The sequence below is a fragment of the Salminus brasiliensis genome, chromosome 5 (assembly GCF_030463535.1).
Source record: "Salminus brasiliensis chromosome 5, fSalBra1.hap2, whole genome shotgun sequence".
Classification (NCBI taxonomy): Eukaryota; Metazoa; Chordata; class Actinopteri; order Characiformes; family Bryconidae; genus Salminus; species Salminus brasiliensis.
Genome location: NC_132882.1, coordinates 38,433,693 through 38,451,244, shown reverse-complemented (window position 1 = coordinate 38,451,244; position 17,552 = coordinate 38,433,693). Strand labels below are relative to the sequence as shown.

At 39.5% G+C, this 17,552-nt stretch overlaps 1 protein-coding gene across 8 annotated transcripts in view; it reads right to left on the bottom strand.

Moving 5' to 3' along the window:
- The window catches only part of obscnb (obscurin, cytoskeletal calmodulin and titin-interacting RhoGEF b), a 98,352-nt gene extending 83,132 nt beyond the window's left edge, over positions 1-15,220 (bottom strand). For all 8 annotated transcript variants that reach the window (XM_072680276.1, XM_072680278.1, XM_072680277.1 and 5 more), the window contains exons 1-7: positions 15,163-15,220; positions 7,186-8,287; positions 5,986-6,255; positions 5,484-5,744; positions 4,682-4,987; positions 4,013-4,279; positions 1,638-1,744 (exon numbers count right to left, since the gene is read on the bottom strand). In XM_072680276.1, the coding sequence (XP_072536377.1) occupies positions 1,638-1,744; positions 4,013-4,279; positions 4,682-4,987; positions 5,484-5,744; positions 5,986-6,255; positions 7,186-8,278 (2,304 nt within the window). In that variant the 5' untranslated portion in view covers positions 8,279-8,287; positions 15,163-15,220. The remainder of the gene's footprint in view (positions 1-1,637; positions 1,745-4,012; positions 4,280-4,681; positions 4,988-5,483; positions 5,745-5,985; positions 6,256-7,185; positions 8,288-15,162) is intronic.
- Between the last annotated feature and the right edge of the window lie 2,332 nt (positions 15,221-17,552).

Genomic DNA, 17,552 nt, shown 5'->3' with positions numbered 1-17,552 from the left:
AAATAACTGCAAAAAGTAATATAATAGTCAGGTGTGTTTGAACTTTTTTTGTCTGCATATTGTATTATTTTGTGTAAAACGTTAAAATAAGCCATATAACAGAAATGTACAAACCAGTATGTCAAATGTTCAATTCTAATAATGGACATATGGAGGTATACAGTGGGGCCAAAAAGTATTGTCAGCCACTGATTGTGCAAGTTCTCATACTTAGAAAGATGAGAGGTCTGTAATTTGCATCACTTCAACTATCACAATTTTTAAAGAATTTATTTATAAATCATGGTAGAAAATAATTATTTGGTCAACCACAAACAAGCAAGATTTCTGGCTCTCACAGACCTGTAACAACTTCTTTAAGAGGCTCTTCTGTCCTCCACCTGTTACTTGTATTAATGGCACCTGTTTGACCTAGTTATCTGTATAAAATACACATGTCCACAGCCTCAAACAGTCAGACTTCAAACTTAACCATGGACAAGACCAAAGAGCTGTCAAAGGACACCAGGAAGAAAATTGTAGACCTGCACCAGGCTGGGAAGAGTGAATCTAGCAGGTTGGTGTGAATAAATAAACTGTGGGAGCAATTGTAAGAAAATGTAAGACATACAAGACCATTGATAATCTCCCTTGATCTGGGGCCCTGTGCAAGATCTCAAAATTATGAGATGCTGAGAGGGACTTAAATCCTGCAGTGCCAGGCGTGTCCCCCTGCTTAAGACAGTATACACCCAGGCCCGTCTGAAGTTTGCTAGAGAGCATATGGATAATCCAGAAGAAGATTGGGAGAATATCATGTGGTCAGATGAAACCAAAATATAACTTGAAAACCGTGTTTGGAGGAAGGAGAATGCGGAGTTGCATCCCAAGAACACCATACCTACTGTGAAGCATGGGGGTGGAAACATTATGCTTTGGGCCTGTTTTTCTGCAATGGGGACAGGATAACTGATCCGTTTTAAGGGAAGAATGAACAGGGTCATGTATTGTGAGATTTTAAGCCAAAACCTCCTTCCATCATTGAAAGCATTGAAGATAGAACGTGGCTGGGTCTTCCAGCATGACAATGATCCCAAACACACCGCTCGGGCAATGAAGGAGTGGCTCTGTAAAAAGCATTTCAAGGTCCATTTGAGGTCTCCAGACCTCAACCCCATAGAAAATTTGTGGAGGGAGTTAATAGTCTGTGTTGCCAAGCGACAGCCCCAAGACATCACTGCTCTAGAGGAGATCTGAAAGGAGGAATGGGCCAAAATACCAGCTACACTGTGTGCAAACCTGGTGAACACTTACAGGAAACATTTCACCTCTGTCATTGCCAACAAAAGTTATGTTACAAAGTATTGAGTTTAACTCTAGCTATTGACCAAATACGTATTTTTCACCATCATTTACAAATAAATTCTTTAAACATCCTACGATATGATTTCCTGGATTTTTTTGCTCATAGTTGAAGTGCACCTATGATAAAAATTACAGACCTCTCTCATCTTTCTAAGTACGTGAACTTGCACAATCGGTTGCTGACTAAATACTTTTTGGCCCCACTGTATACAGACAGTGAAACTGTTGTGCGTTCCTTATTTGGTAAATTGTGACATATCATTAACTAAAGACAACAAAGAAATGTAACTTACCTGGATGCTTGCATCCGACACCTCTGTGTGAAGCTGGGCAGAGGAATGAGCATTGAATGTGAACACCTCTGCATCAGAATATTTTTTGGTAAAACGAGTAGGAGCAGCTGAAAGGGTGAATAATAATACATTTATGTATAGGGAGCAGAATGAATATGATATATTTATTGCATTTAAATTCCAATCTGGATTCAGACCCAATCATAGCACAGAGACAGCCCTAGTGAAGATCACAAACAATCTCCTTCTTTCCTCTGATCAAGGCTACGTATTTCTATTAGCCCTACAATACCTAAGTGCAGCCTTTGATACAATATACTATTCTACTAGAAAGATTAAAGAAAGTGATTGGAATCACAGGAACAGCCTTAACGTGGTCCAAATCATATCTAACTGAACACTATCAGTTTGTAAAGATAAAAGATTTATCTTCAAATTACACAAAAGTAACATATGGCTTTCCGCAAGGCTCTATTTTTTGAGGACCACTATTATTTACATTATACATGTTACCACTGGGCTCGGTTATAAGCATGACGTTAATATCCACTGTTATGCAGATATTACACAGCTCTATATATCAGCCAAACCTGACAATACATTTAGATGAAAGAAAATGGAGAACTGTGTAAAGAATATAAAACTCTGGATGTCACATAACTTCCTTCTTCTTAACAGTGACAAAACCGAGGTTCTCCTTTTAGGTCCAAAAGACACTAGAAATAAACTTTCTGAAATATTGTTAGACTTGGCTGATGCTTCCATTATTCCTAGTCTAGTAGCTAAAAAATCTTGGTGTCATATTCGATTCAGATTTATCATTTGAGCAAGATATAGGTAATATTAGTAGGAACATCGCCAAACTAAGAAACTCTTTATCTCTACAGGTTGCAAAAACACTAGTACACGCTTTTATTACCTCACGGCTACAGTACTGTAATGCACTTGTCAGGTTGTTCCAGCAGGAACCTCAATAAACTTCAATTAGTTCAAAATGCTGCAGCCAGGGTCCTTACTAAAACTAGAGAATTTGACCATATCAGTCCAGTTCTATCAGCACTTCATTGCCTCCCTGTTAAATTCCGTATTGACTACAAAATTCTTCAATTAACACACAAAGCCCTACATGGCTTTGCTCCTGAGTACCTGTGAGATTTTATTACATATGATGAACCATCAAGAGCACTTAGATCTCAGGTTGTTGGCTTCTTAGTAGTTCCCAAAATTCAGAAAGCCTCAGCAAGGGGAAGAGTCTTTTATTACAAAGCCCCCAAACTCTGGAATAACCTTCCAGATAATGTTTGGGACTCAGACACAGTCTCAATCTTTAAATCTAGGCTGAAAACTTATCTGTTTAGTTTAGCTTTTGAAAATTAATGTTTCCCCTTAGATAAAGGTTGTAGGTCATTGGGTTGTCAGACACGGGGAATTGTAGTATACTGAGATGCTGGAGCTGTAGCACGTGATCACTTAGGTTTGTGGACGGTGGAGCAGATGGACGCTAGTGTTTTAGGCTGCTCCTGTGTCTGTGTTACCTTCTGGCTCTCTCCTTTTAATTAACACTCCGATACCGCTCAACATTCTCTGCTCTCAATAAATCCATTCAGAACTAACTCTGTCTCTTTACCTTCTTAGAGTAAATGGTCAGCACGACTTGCTGGAAGATTGCCCGCTGAGGTCCCCTCCACCTGCGTCAGACCAGCTGCCATCTACCAGTACTATGCCAGACCAGTGGCACACCCTTTTACCACTGCTACCTGCCTAATGACCATGTTAAAACCTAAAAACCTATAACTATCTAAACTATCTGCCACTATTAATATTACCACTATTAGCCATCATTACTCGCATTGCTCTTACCATCACTGCTATGACTATATTAAGTTATACTACACCATGATTATTATTTTATGATTATAATCAGAACAGCTCAACAGTCTAGATGGTTTGGCAACTTTTATCAATAACGTATAAACAGTTCTGATCAGAAGAGGATGGGTCCCCCTTGTCTGGGGGACCCACCTTGGTTCCTCCCAAGGTTTCTTCCTCCAGCTCTGAGGGAGTTTTTCCTTGCCACAGTCGCCGTTGGCTTGCTTACTGGGGGTCTTAGATCTTTCATGTCTTCTTATGTTATTTCTTTTTTTTCTGTCTTTTACTAATTACTGATTATGTAAAGCGGCTTTGTGACAACAACAGCTGTAAAAAGTGCTATACAAATAAATTTGACTTGACTTGACATTTTAAAGAGATTGGAAGTAGATGGGTGTACAAAAAGCAAAGTGTTTTCTATTTTGGGATAAAATCTTTCTTCTGAAAAATACAATATTATGTGAAACTCCAGGGTATCATCTGAAATATAATTAATATCGTCTTACGCTTTACACTGAGAGTGCATACACTCTCTGATCCTCCACCCACAAATTTGACCTGGGCTCCATCCAGTGCTGTGGTAACCTCCCGGATAATGAGCGTGTGAAGGGTCTTTGTGCGAGTGATGAGGTAGTCTACTCCACTACGTATTACTTGGCCATTCAGGCTCCAAACACCAGAGCACACTGCAGAGAGCTCCACAGTGAAGGTGGCTTCTTCACCAGAGGAAGTGCTGCAGTTTTGCAGGCTGCTTTTCACTGATGCTGTGGGCTCTGACAAGGACAAAAAAACAATGCATTCGACAAACAGAAATTTACATCTATATATTTTTAGGAATGTTTTATGTTTTAGGAAACATTTATGTACTTTATAAGCAGCACATACAGATATGTTCTTAAAAACTCTCACTGTAAAAATCATATGACTGCTTTGCTCATATTGTTTTAAAAGAAACAAACACATGTTCTAAGTCTAAATGTTTAAGCAATATCTGTGGAGATATTCTATTTTATACATTTTGTCTGATTTGAATCTGATGACTAGTTTTTGTTGCCTATAGATTTAAACTGGCATTAAAACATGTAACACAATACTTAACTATCTATATAATGTACTATGCAGTTTTATACTTTACACAGCATGGCAAAATGAAAAATAACTTTAAAGTTGCTTACCAAGGTAAAACGTCCCAGGAACTTCTAGAAAGGCACTTTGACCAAAATCATTGATTGCTGAAATGCGGAACTGGTAGTTGCCTTCCTCAGTTATACCGTTAATAGTGTATGCAGTGCAAGAAACGATTTCCATGCCCATGACTCTAACCCAAGTCTGAGCCCCCACCTTCCTCCTCTCCACAAAATAGCCATTGATGGGCACTGGGCGCTCGCTTTCTGGCCGTGACCAGCATAAAGTAATGGAGTTGTCAGTCTTGTTACGCACAACTGGGTTGACAGGGGGATCTGGGGGATGTTTCCTTGGTGCTGAGAGAAATTAAAATAATCATTTCAGGGACAAGGCTTAACTTGCAGACTAGAAGTAAACTGCCTGATTTTCTGCCTGCACAATAAAAAAGTAAAAATAAACATATATGAACATTCACAGTTTTGACAACATTTATATTCCGTATGAATGATTAAGACCATTAAGCCAATTAATTTTTATTTTGCATGAATGTCTATCAAGGCAAAGTGCAGGAATAATCACCCCCTTTCATCTTGTAAAATATCATTCAACTGATCTCTGTTTACAGAAAACAAAGAGAAAAATGAATCCTGCAATAAATAAAGTACATATGTAGTGTACCTGTCACATTTAAAGCATGTAGTGTGCTCACATTGCAATATGGAATGGGGTGTAGTACTACCTTCAATAAGCTAATTCCTAAAAACTGTAAAACTCAATTCCATTGCATCAAACACAAAATTACTTTACTAGTGAAAGGGTCAATATTAAATATTTTTTTAGCTTTTCTTTTACCAGTAACAGAAAACTGGGTGGAGGTCTTGCAGTCTCGGGCAATGAAGGCCACCTCGCCTGAATCCTCTGCAGTGCAGTCCCGAATAGTGAGAGTGTATTGCTTGAGTGAGCGTGCAATGATGACTCTGGAATCTTCCTTCAGCTTCTCTCCGTTCCTGGTCCAGTAAGCATCATCCACAGGATGCTCAAGTTCCACACAGAAGATCACTGTATCACTCACTGGCACAACTGTCTTCCTTGGCAGCTTCTTGGTGATGTTGCCTGAAAATGGACACAGAAATTGTGAACTGTGCACAGAATTACAGCAAACTGCTGTATCTAATGCAGAGGTGTGCTGTAGCAGTTAAACAGGCTTATTTCAACTAATTTGAGATTACTTATGTACTACAACTTTAACAGCCATAACAGCTTAGAACAACCTGTCACTGGGCAAATTTCTCCATCAAAAAAATAAAACGGATAAAAGTCAGTGATAAAAAGGCATATAATAAATCCTCTGTACCCAGAACAGTGAGTTCAGCCACAGTGCGGCTTCCCTCTTTCATTTCACAGATGTAGACAGCATCATCATTGGTTGTGACGTTGTGAATAGTAAGGCGACGGAGCGTGCCCTGCTCATCCATGCGATACTTTGCATTCTGTTCCAGACGGGTCTCCTCCATGAACCAACTGGCCTGAGTCGTCGGCACTGGTACCTCACACTGCAACATGGCAGTCGCTTTCTCCTTCACCTCCACATCCTGCAGTTTCCTCTTAAACGGCACCTTTGGCTCTAGAACAACACATTCAACATAAATAAACTAGGAAATACATGTTCTAAATGACAAATTGTGATTATACTATTATTAATTATTATTATTAAACTAAATACACTAAATCTTTATCAAACCATTTTATGAAAACATTGTTTTAATAAGTAAAGTAGGCAAACCATTATTTGATATCAGATATACATGTAAGCACAGCAAAAATTTGGCATTAGTGTAAATTCCTGTGGAATTTATTACAATACAATCTATATAGTCAATCTATACAGTCTATACAATCATGTGACAATACCTGTTAAGCCTGTTACAGACACTCTTTTATAACATTTCTACAGTGACTCAGTAAAGGCCTAACGTTACACACTGTGTCTGAATATTATTGTTTCCTTTTCTTTCCCATTATACCAAAACGCGGGCGCATGTGATCCAGTTCTGGGGTTGAATGGACCTAAACTGATAACCAGCAAACACGTTTTGGGCAGAAGGACACTAGTATTACTGCTACTGAGAGCTTTTAAGTTAGTGGTATATAGTGCTGTAGCTAGCATGCTGGGCTAGAGTAGCAATAACAAAGACACCATTCTACATAGTCAAATGATTTGAAATAATTTAGGCAACACTGCTTATTCAACTATACTTTATATACTGTATATGAAGAGGAAGTAATTAAAATATTAATGTTTGCAGTTGTTACTTGTGTAATATAAGTGAATCTTTACTAATGGTGTACCTATCTATTATAATGTATATTGTTACTAAATACAATAGATACATACAATAATAATAATTGTAATATTAATAATAATAATTAATAATAATAATTTAATTAAAGTAATATTTAACATAATAATTAGTCCTCACTCAATGTAAAGTTTTGCTCAAAAAGCCATTGGAAATGAAATTGCTTTAAAAATATTTGCTTAAACTTAGCTTACCTTTAACAATCACCAGCACAGCACTGTAAGTCTGCCCAGCCATGTTGGAAGCATTGCAGGTGTACAGACCATTGTCACTCTGTTTGCAGTACAGGACTTTGAGGATGAAGTTCTCTGCTTGGTCTTCATACATGATATGTCTACGACCCTCGCTGATATTTACTCTGTCCTTCCTCCAGATTATCTGAGGTTTGGGGTGGCCTGTGACAAAGCAGCTGAGCTTGGCATGTTTGCCCTCCGTCACCATGCATGTTCGAGTGAAAACACCTTTAGGGAGCTTTTCAGTCAAAGCTGAGACTCGCTGTTCCTGATCAGGAGTGAGTCGTAAATGGACGTGATCCTCTGCAATACGTGATGAGGACGAGGAGGACAGGGAGGAGCTGTCGGACATGCGGAAAAGGGAGATGTCCTTGCACATCTCCTCTTTACGCTTCTGCATGTGAGAAAGAAGGGATGTGCTCTTGTCAATGCTGAGTAGTCGGGTGTCCTGCAAGTCCACCACCAGAACAGCAGCAGCCTGAGCACGGCCAATTGGGTTCTGAGCTCGACAGGTGTAGGTGCCACTGTCCATACTCCTAATGCTCTGAATCCGCAGAGAACTGGACTCATTGTCTGATATGATCTTTATGCGATTGGTCTCACCTAGATAACGTCCATCTTTCTCCCATTCAAAGTTGGGATTGGGATGGGCCGCCACACGACAGTAGAAGGTAACATCACTCCCTAAACCCACTCGAGAAGAAGCAGGTTTTACAGTGAACACAGGAGCACGATCCACTACTGCAGCTGGAAGGCCAACCTTCAGAGTCACAGCTGCATAAGCCTCCCCTACATTGTTCTTGGCACGGCACATGTACTGACCGCTGTCATCCAATGTCAGATCATAGATAGTAAGTCGATACACATTCCCATCCTCCACGGTTTTGAAGCGGCCTCCTGTGGATATAGAGAGTCTGTCTTTTTCCCATGTGACGGCAGGGACAGGGGTCCCTACAACAGTGCAACTAAGGGTTGCATCTCGACCTACACTGAGGGAAAACGCTTTGGGTCGGGTCAGGAAACGTGGAGCCCCTCCAAAAAGATCTTGGTCCATCTCTGACTCCTGCAGCAACAAAACATTTGGCAAAAGCAACAAATCAATCATTTAAGGCCACTGAAAAATAAATGTAAATATTATAAAATGTATATGAATAGGAGAAGGAGTTAAAGAAACTGACACAAGGAAAGGGTGTAAAAGAAGAAATGGCAGAGGGAGAAGGGTAAGAGTTGTAGTAGTAATAGTCAAGAGTGAATAAGTGAGATTGACTGAGAAAAGAATTGCCTAGGGAGAAGGGCTCAGAAGAACTGGCAGAGGTAGAAGGAGTGAAACAGGATCTGCCACAAGGAGGAGTGATAAAATAACGGGACAGAGAGAAAAGGAGTGATGTTGAGGGATAGGTGTAGGGAGACATTTTCATTCTCCAGTTCTTGCTGTAAACAAATGACCTCAAATCTTTTAATGGCTAGTTTCTCTATACTGGAAGATTCTCTCAATACTGAAAGAAAGTTATGGGTGTACACACATTTCACATGCATTAATGGACAAGTGTAACATGACTCAGGGCTTTAACCCTTTGGAATTTGATGGTTTTCTGCATTAAATTTGTCATAAAATGTGATCTGATCCTCTGATCCAAGTTAAGTGTATCGACAAACAATAATAATGTGCCTAAAAAAAAAAACTAGAGCTACTTTGACTGATAAAAGTCACTCAAACTTTGAGATTGCTCCACACAAGAAGGATATGCGTATGTGAGCCATGCCTCACCAAAAATAATTTTTAGAGGATCTACGATCAAAAAATGTTACAAAGGCTTACAAAGTGATTTCAAAGACTTTAAAAAATCACCAGTCTACAGTGAGGGAAACAATCTACAAATGGAGTGACAGACAAAGATTTAAAGGCATCATTGGTACAAGCTAACATCTGTGCTCATGAATCTACAGTCTGTAAAACCTTGAACAAGAAGGTTGTCTATGGCAGGATACCAAGAAAGAAGCCACTGCTTACTAAAAAGAACATTGCTGCATGCCTGAAGTTTGCAAAAGAGCACACTGATACTCCACAACGATACTGGCAAAATAAGACTGAACTTAACTGTCAACCAGCTAATAATTCCAAGGGTTCACTGTGTGTTCACAGTGTGTGTTCAATAAAGACCTGCAGGATAATTTTTTTGTGTATGTGTTATTATTTTAGGCACATTATATTTGTCCGCTTGACTTGGATGAGGATCATATCACATTTTATGATGAAGTAATGCAGAACACTATACATTTCAAGGGGTTCACATCCTTCTTGCAACTGTATATGTGATTGCAGAAAGGCCATAATCATCATTTGATGGAGAGCTGTATTGTTCTGTCTCCAACGGTTACTCTGAATAAAGTGCAAGGATGTACAGTACGTCCTTGGCTATAACTCAAATCTTTTAGTTTATGAAAGAAAGAAAATTATGAAAGCACAACAAAAACAATTGAATCAATTTTTCAGTATAGTACAGTATAGTACAGTACAGTATATCGTCTTAACAATTTAGGCATGTCCTAAAATTTTCATGCACTGAAATTAACCAGGTCATACAGCTTGATTAAGTACGATGACTCAAGACAGACCCATTCATCAGCAGGTATTGCAGCCTTCACAGAACCCCCCCCCTCCCCACTATGGTACATATGTGGACAACTCCAGCCCTCTGACTTGAAGAGCCACATTTCAGCAGGAGATGGTAATGGCTCACAAGTCTGAATCTAACAGGGTCCTTGTCTAATTTACTAGGCAATTGTCCTTCTGTCTTCATATGGGTGGTACTGAAGCTTCCTGCCTGTTAAACATGGGTCCTATGGTAACAACTGTCTCACAAAGTAGCTTTATACAGAGTAACACAAAGCCATGGGTTAAGGGGAAAAAATATATAAATATATAAAATAAATATATAAAATATATACACTGTGTGCAGAATTATTAGGCAAATGAGTATTTTGATCACATCATCCTTTTTATACATGTTGTCCTACTCCAAGCTCTATAGGCTTAAAGGCCAACTACCAATCAAGTAAATCAGGTGATGTGCATCTCTGTAATGAGAAGGGGTGTGGTCTAATGACATCAACACCCTATATAAGGTGTGCTTAATTATTAGGCAACTTCCTTTCCTTTGGCAAAATGGGTCAGAAGAGAGATTTGACGGACTCTGAAAAGTCAAAAAACGTTACTGGAGTATCAAAACGCACAAGGTGTGCGATACTCAGGGACATGGCCAAGGTAAGGAAGGCTGAAAAACGACCACCTTTGAACAAGAAACATAAGATAAAACATCAAGACTGGGCCAAGAAATATCTTAAGACTGATTTTTCTAAGGTTTTATGGACTGATGAAATGCGAGTGACTCTTCATGGGCCAGATGGATGGGCCCGAGGCTGGATCAGACGACAGCAAGGTAAGGGTGGGGTACTGGTATGGGCTGGTATCATCAAAGATGAACTTGTGGGACCTTTTCGGGTTGAGGATGGAATGAAGCTTAACTCCCAGACCTACTGCCAGTTTCTGGAAGACACCTTCTTCAAGCAGTGGTACAGAAAGAAGTTGGTATGGTTCAAGAAAAACATGATTTTCATGCAGGACAATGCTCCATCACATGCATCCAAATACTCCACAGCATGGCTGGCCAGTAAGGGTCTAAAAGAAGAAAAAATTATGACATGGCCCCCTTGTTCACCTGATCTGAACCCCATAGAGAACCTGTGGTCCCTCATAAAATGTGAGATCTACAGGGAGGGAAAACAGTACAGCTCTCTGAACAGTGTCTGGGAGGCTGTAGTGTCTACTGCACACAATGTTGATCATAAACAGATCAAGCAACTGACAGAATCTATGGATGGAAGGCTTTTGAGTGTCATCGTAGAGAAAGGTGGCTATATTGGTCACTGATTTGTTTTTGGTTTTGTTTTTGAATGTCAGAAATGTTTATTTCTAAATTTTGTGTTGTTATATTGGTTTACCTGGTGAAAATAAACAAGTGAGATGGGTATATATCTGTTTTTTATTAAGTTGCCTAATAATTCTGCACAGTAATAGTTACCTGCACAAACAGATATCCTACTAAGATCAAATCTAAAAAAAACCCACTCCAACTTGGCACTATGGGCCACAAAGAGAAACAAAGAGAACAAAAAAAACTGCTCTTTAAACTAGGCCCTGACCACAAAGGTTAAGAGACTACCTTTTGAACCAAAGTGTACAGTTTATACTCAGTAAGCAGCCTTTGATTATAAAACAAACACTGTCCAGTTCATGTTAATGGCATTGTTTATGCAGTACTCCATGGAAAAAAAAACACTCTCTAGGTTTCCTCTTTGTAAAAATTGTACAATGCAAGTTAAAGTTATCATATATAAAGTTGAACAAGACTATTAAAACTGAAGTTAAGATACAATGGACATTGAACGGACATTGAATACTACACTACAATGCAAGAGGTTACCTTGCTCACTGGGGGTCTTTGATCCTTCATGTCTTACATTATTTATTTTGTCTTTGTCTTTTACTAATTACTAATTATGTAAAGCTGCTTTGTGACGACAACAGTTGTAAAAAGCGCTATACAAATAAAATTGACTTGACTTGACTTTTGTATTCCTCTGCCAAGAGGCAGTAAAGTTACATGTGCTGTGTTGTGCAAAGAGCATTGTCATGAAGTGGACTGTAAATTATTGCTGCATGTAATAAATGAGCATTCTTAGCAAAGTACAGTTCAATAATGAAGTGAGTGTGTGCGTGTTAGCTAGAGTTCAACCAATCATAGTGATGGCAGTATTCTGAAAAAATGTTCACAAGACTGATGGCTTGTGGATAAAAACTGTTTGAGAATCTGGTTGTCCTGGACTTCACACTCCTGTAGCGTCTGCCTGATGGCAGAAGAGTGAAGAGGTTGTGCTTTGTGCGTCTACTGTACATAATGATGTTGAGTGCCTTCTTAATTGCCCTACTGTGGTACATGTCATGCAGTATAAGGCTGTTCCTGTGATGGACTTTGTGATGAACAGCATTCTGACATACACTATATTGCCAAAAGTATTTGCTCGCCTGCCTTCACATGCATATGAGCTTGAGTGACATCCCGTTCTTAGTCCATATGGTTTAATATATGAACTCTTCTGGGAAGGCTTTCCACAAGGTTTAGAAGTGTGATTATGGGAATTTTTGACCATTCTTCCAAAAACGTTTGTGAGGTCAGACACTGACATTGGACGAGAAGGCCTGGCTCACAGTCGCAGCTCTAATTCATTCCAAAGGTGTTCTATCAGGTTGCGGTCAGGACTCTAGAATCAAAAACTAATGTTGTCATAAACTCAATAGAGTTAAACTAATGTATTCGTTAGAGGTTCGGTCAAGTTCTTCTACACCACATTTGCTCACATTTGCTTTAGGGGCTTGCTTTGTGCCCAATCTCTTCAACTTATGGTTATAAAACCACTGACAGTTGACGGCAAAGACATTTCATGACTGGAATTGTTGCACCTGTGGCATCCTATCGCAGTACCATGTGGAATCCACTGAGCTCCTGAGAGCGACCCATTCTTTCACAAATGTTTGCAGAAGCAGTCTGCATGCCAAGCTCATTGGTTTTATACATCAGTGCCCATAGAATTGATTGGAACACCTGAATTCAATGATTTGGATACTTTTTCGCAATATGGTGTAGATGTCTTATTATGGGTAAGAATATTATAGTTTTGACCCTCTTGGTGTGTGATTTGTGTAAAGGGCAGTGTTAATTGCGTTGTTAGTGGACCGTTTTTTGTGTGACCGGAGCTGTGTCCGGTATGCTGTCCAAGAGCAGAGCATTCTCTGATCCCACGCTGGGTTGTAGTCTTAGTTCTCAGCTTGTCTAATTTGTTATTGAGGGAGCAAACATTAGCTAGCAGCAGGCTGGGTAGCAACGGTTGTATAAATCTAGCCTTTAGTCATGTAGGAGTTAGAAGCAATGGCAAAGCCGGAGGACTTTTAGAGGCAGGAGGTTAAAAGATTGTGCAGATACAAAAGCTGACAATGTTTTTCCTAGGTTCTGCAGAAGCCCAGAGCCCCTCAGTCACCATCACCTGGGATTCTGATGAACATGGAAGTTAGATGGTTATTGGTTACTTGTTACGGTTTGTGTTTCGTTGTCTGTGTCTTCAGGCAATGCATTAGGTGTAGACAGGAATTAAAAAGCATATTGAAGTTGAATAATTCAAGTCTACTTGATGTTTTGAAGATTCAAAAAGTCAAAAAGTCCCTCTTACCACAGTAACTGTGCATGCAGTTGTGAAATGTTTAATATGGTTTGTCCTGACTTTCTTTTTGATTCACTCAGAGCTGGTTGAGTGATAACAGCGCCACCCTGTAGAAAATATTAAGCATGTGGGGGCCTTTATGGCATGCAGTAAAATGAAGTCACTGAATGATCATTTCAAAAGAACTCAATGTCCAATGTAATATCAGTGTCCAATTATAAGAAAAAGTTAGAGGTAAGAAAATTGCCATAGAATCCATGCAAAAGATCTAAAACACTGGTGAATGCATTGTTGTCTTTCTGCTGTTAAAGGTATCCAGGTGTGTTTCTTTTTATATATTAGTTCTATATTTTGGTAACCGTCCTGATCACAACAAGTTATAAGCTTACTCTTACATACCTGCAAGGTATTTTTAACATGTAATTTATGCTGGTTGACATGCTGTTGACATTTCATGATATAATATTTATCATATTATATTTTATCAGCATTGTTCAAAGAACATATATATATGTATGTTCTTTGCTGGTGAGCAAGTGTCAATTGTATATGTATACAATTGTATACATATATATACACTGTATATAAAATAAAATGTTTGAAATGGTTTGAAATTAGGTGTAATCATGTCTGGAAAAAAATGTAAACTGAAAATAACATCTCTTCAAATATTTCACAGTCTATGTCTACATGAGAAGAAATCCTAAGAAACATCCAAACAAGCCTGGTGCATTTTTAGAAAGTCCTGTGAACTAATAAAGTGGAGAAAAAAAAAAAAAAATAGAGAGAGAGAGAGAGATTTGGGAGCCCAAATATCATTATTTGTGTTCTGAACCATTGGGTTGCCATGCATTTTCAGTCAATCTTTGCTGTGAGGATTCTCAAACATCTATATCAATGCTTCCAATGACATTTATAGAAATGTACCCATCACTCGTATGTATTATCATACGTATATATAGCCCTCAAAGCTTCACTAAATGTGTGGCCAATATTATATATTCGCAATATCGCAAAATATTTCTTAGCATGAACACAAACTAGGTAACATTATCTCTATCCTTCATAATTTCAAACACTAAACAAACAAATGGATAAGTAAACTCAGTAAGTGCATAACATATTTCACCTTAAATACCTTACAATTATATGCTTTAATTAAACAAGAAATTGTGAAAAAGTAAGGTAATGAATGTGATTCATAGCAACACACTCAATAATAATAACAATAATATTGGCTGATGACTTAGTAGATTGAGGTGTGTGCTTGATATGACATTTGCCATCTTTGCCACCTCACCCCCAGAGAAGCTGATCTCAAAATAGCCTCAGCTGTTTGGACATGTCTCCATGTTTCGTCTATTGCCATTTGTAGAAGGGGCAGCAATCAGCTGCTTGCTAGGACATTCACTGGCACAAAAAGCCAAAGGGTTTCACTCTAACTTTTAACACAATTTTGCATTCATGAGTGTTTGTGCAGTGCTAAACAGGCATACAATCATTCCAATCACTCTATATGATTTGAAATCTGAATATATTTATAGTATATCATTAATACTGTCTAAAACAATGAAGTGAATGCAAATCAATACAGAAATTGTTAAACTGTGTTACTCTTATAAAGTCACAAGATGTCTATTATGACAGAAAATAGTTCCTTACCTTTCCTAGATCATGAAGACAGATGACAGATGTACAGTATAAATAAAGATAATGAACAAGAATCCTAGATCTGCTTATAGAAGTCTGGTTACAAGTGTGGAAACGAGTAGAGGACAGTGTTATTCCCCTCAGTCTCCTGCTGCACACAGCTTATGCAAGTTCCTTTTTTCTCTGCGATCCTCCAGCATGACAAATAGCTGACGCTTCAAATGGGTCCGGCCTCCTGTCTAAAATAAACCTGTCCCTTCACAGACCACAGCTGTCAGATAACAGCTACAACAGAGGATCTAATCAGGTGCCACGTCTGTTTTTCCATTTAAACAAACAAGTTACATATATTCAAACAAATTTGTTATAAAAAAGAGCCCCACCAATCCAGTACCTAATTTCGAAGAGTAGTCTTTTACAAGCTCTCACATAGTTTAGAATAAATACAATGTTGGTCTTGACTGCTATGTTATCCGCACTGTAAAACATATACTTTAAATTGTATTTTGTATTTGTGCTTAAGTAGTACTCACCTAGACACATCTAAGCTAAACTAGGCTTCTAGACATATCTGTGACCTTTAGGGATTATGGACAGCAATAGCCACCCCCTCCTCCTTATTTCCTTATTTGTTTACTGGGCATTTTCAGGCCACTAAACAGATCTGACAGTAGAAAAACACACTCTGAACATTGAATCTACTTTTTAAATAAACATGTGTAGACAAATAAGTTGACTCTAAACTCGGAAGAATACTCTAGACTGTATTTGCAGACTGAAAGCAAGAGGGCCTTTCCCAGGGTTGCAGCACAAGTCACCACTTTGACTGACAGCAGCAGGCCGGGCTGGTTCATATTTAAAACTGTTTGAAACTCAAGAAAGTGTGATCGGACTTGCTGGACTGTGTATCTCTCACTGTTGACAGGGTGGCAAATTAAGGCTACTTGAAAAAGTGTTCTTATTAGCATACATGGCGCTTATACATTTCAATGAGAAAAAGAAATTGTTCTACAGCAATTTGCACACATAGCTAGAGCTAAAATGTGCTAAAATGCTGCTATAATTGATGGTGGTGGGTGTTTAGGTAAATAGAACACAAAAAATAAAGGGAACACTTAAACAACACAATATAACTCCAAGTTAATCAAACTTCTGTGAAATCAAACTGTCCACTTAGGAAGCAATACTGATTGACAATCAATTCCACATGCTGTTGTGCAAATGGAATAGACAACAGGTGGAAATGATTGGCAATTAGCAAGACACACTCAATAAAGGAGTGGTTCTGCAAGTGGGAACCACAGACCACTTCTCAGTACCTATGCTTTCTGGGTGATGTTTTGATTACTTTTGAATGTTGGTAGTGCTTTCACACTCGTGGTAGCATGAGAGACTCTACAACCCACACAAGTGACTCAGGTAGTGCAGCTCATCCAGGATGGCACATCAATGCGAGCTGTGGCAAGAAGGTTTGCTGTGTCTGTCAGTACACCAGGAGACGTGGACGAAGCCGTAGGAGGGCAACAACCCAGCAGCAGGACCGCTACCTCCGCCTTTGTGCAAGGAGGAACAGGAGGAGCACTGCCAGAGCCCTGCAAAATGACCTCTAGCAGGCCACAAATGTGCATGTGTCTGCACAAACGGTTAGAAATCGACTCCATGAGGATGGTATGAGGGCCCGACGTCCACAGATGGGGGTTGTGCTCACAGCCCAACACCGTGCAGGACACTTGGCATTTGCCAGAGAACACCAGGATTGGCAAATTCACCACTGGCGCCCTGTGCTCTTCACAGATGAAAGCAGCTTCACACTGAGCACATGTGATAGATGTGACAGAGTCTGGAGATGCCGTGGAAAGCGATCTGCTGCCTGCAACATCCTTCAGCATGACCAGTTTGGCAGTGGGTCAGTAATGGTGTGGGGTGGCATTTCTTTGGAGGGCCACACAGTCCTCCATGTGCTCACCAGAGGTAGCCTGACTGCCATTAGGTACCGAGATGAGATCCTCAGACTCCTTGTGAGACCATATGCTGGTGCGGTTGGCCCTGGGTTCCTCCTAATGCAGGACAATGCTAGACCTCATGTGGCTAGAGTGTGTCAGTAGTTCCTGCAAGATCAAGGCATTAAAGCTATGGACTGGCCCGCCCGTTCCCCAGACCTGAATCCGATTGAGCACATCTAGGACATCATGTCTCCATTCACCAACGTCCCTTTGCACCACAGACTGTCTAGGAGTTGGCGGATGCTTTAGTCCAGGTCTGGGAGGAGATCCTCATCAGAAGCATGCCCAGGCGTTGTAGGGAGGTCATACAGGCACGTGGAGGCCACACACAATACTGAGCCTCATTTTGACTTGTTTTAAGGACATTACATCTAAGTTGGATCAGCCTGTAGTGTGTTT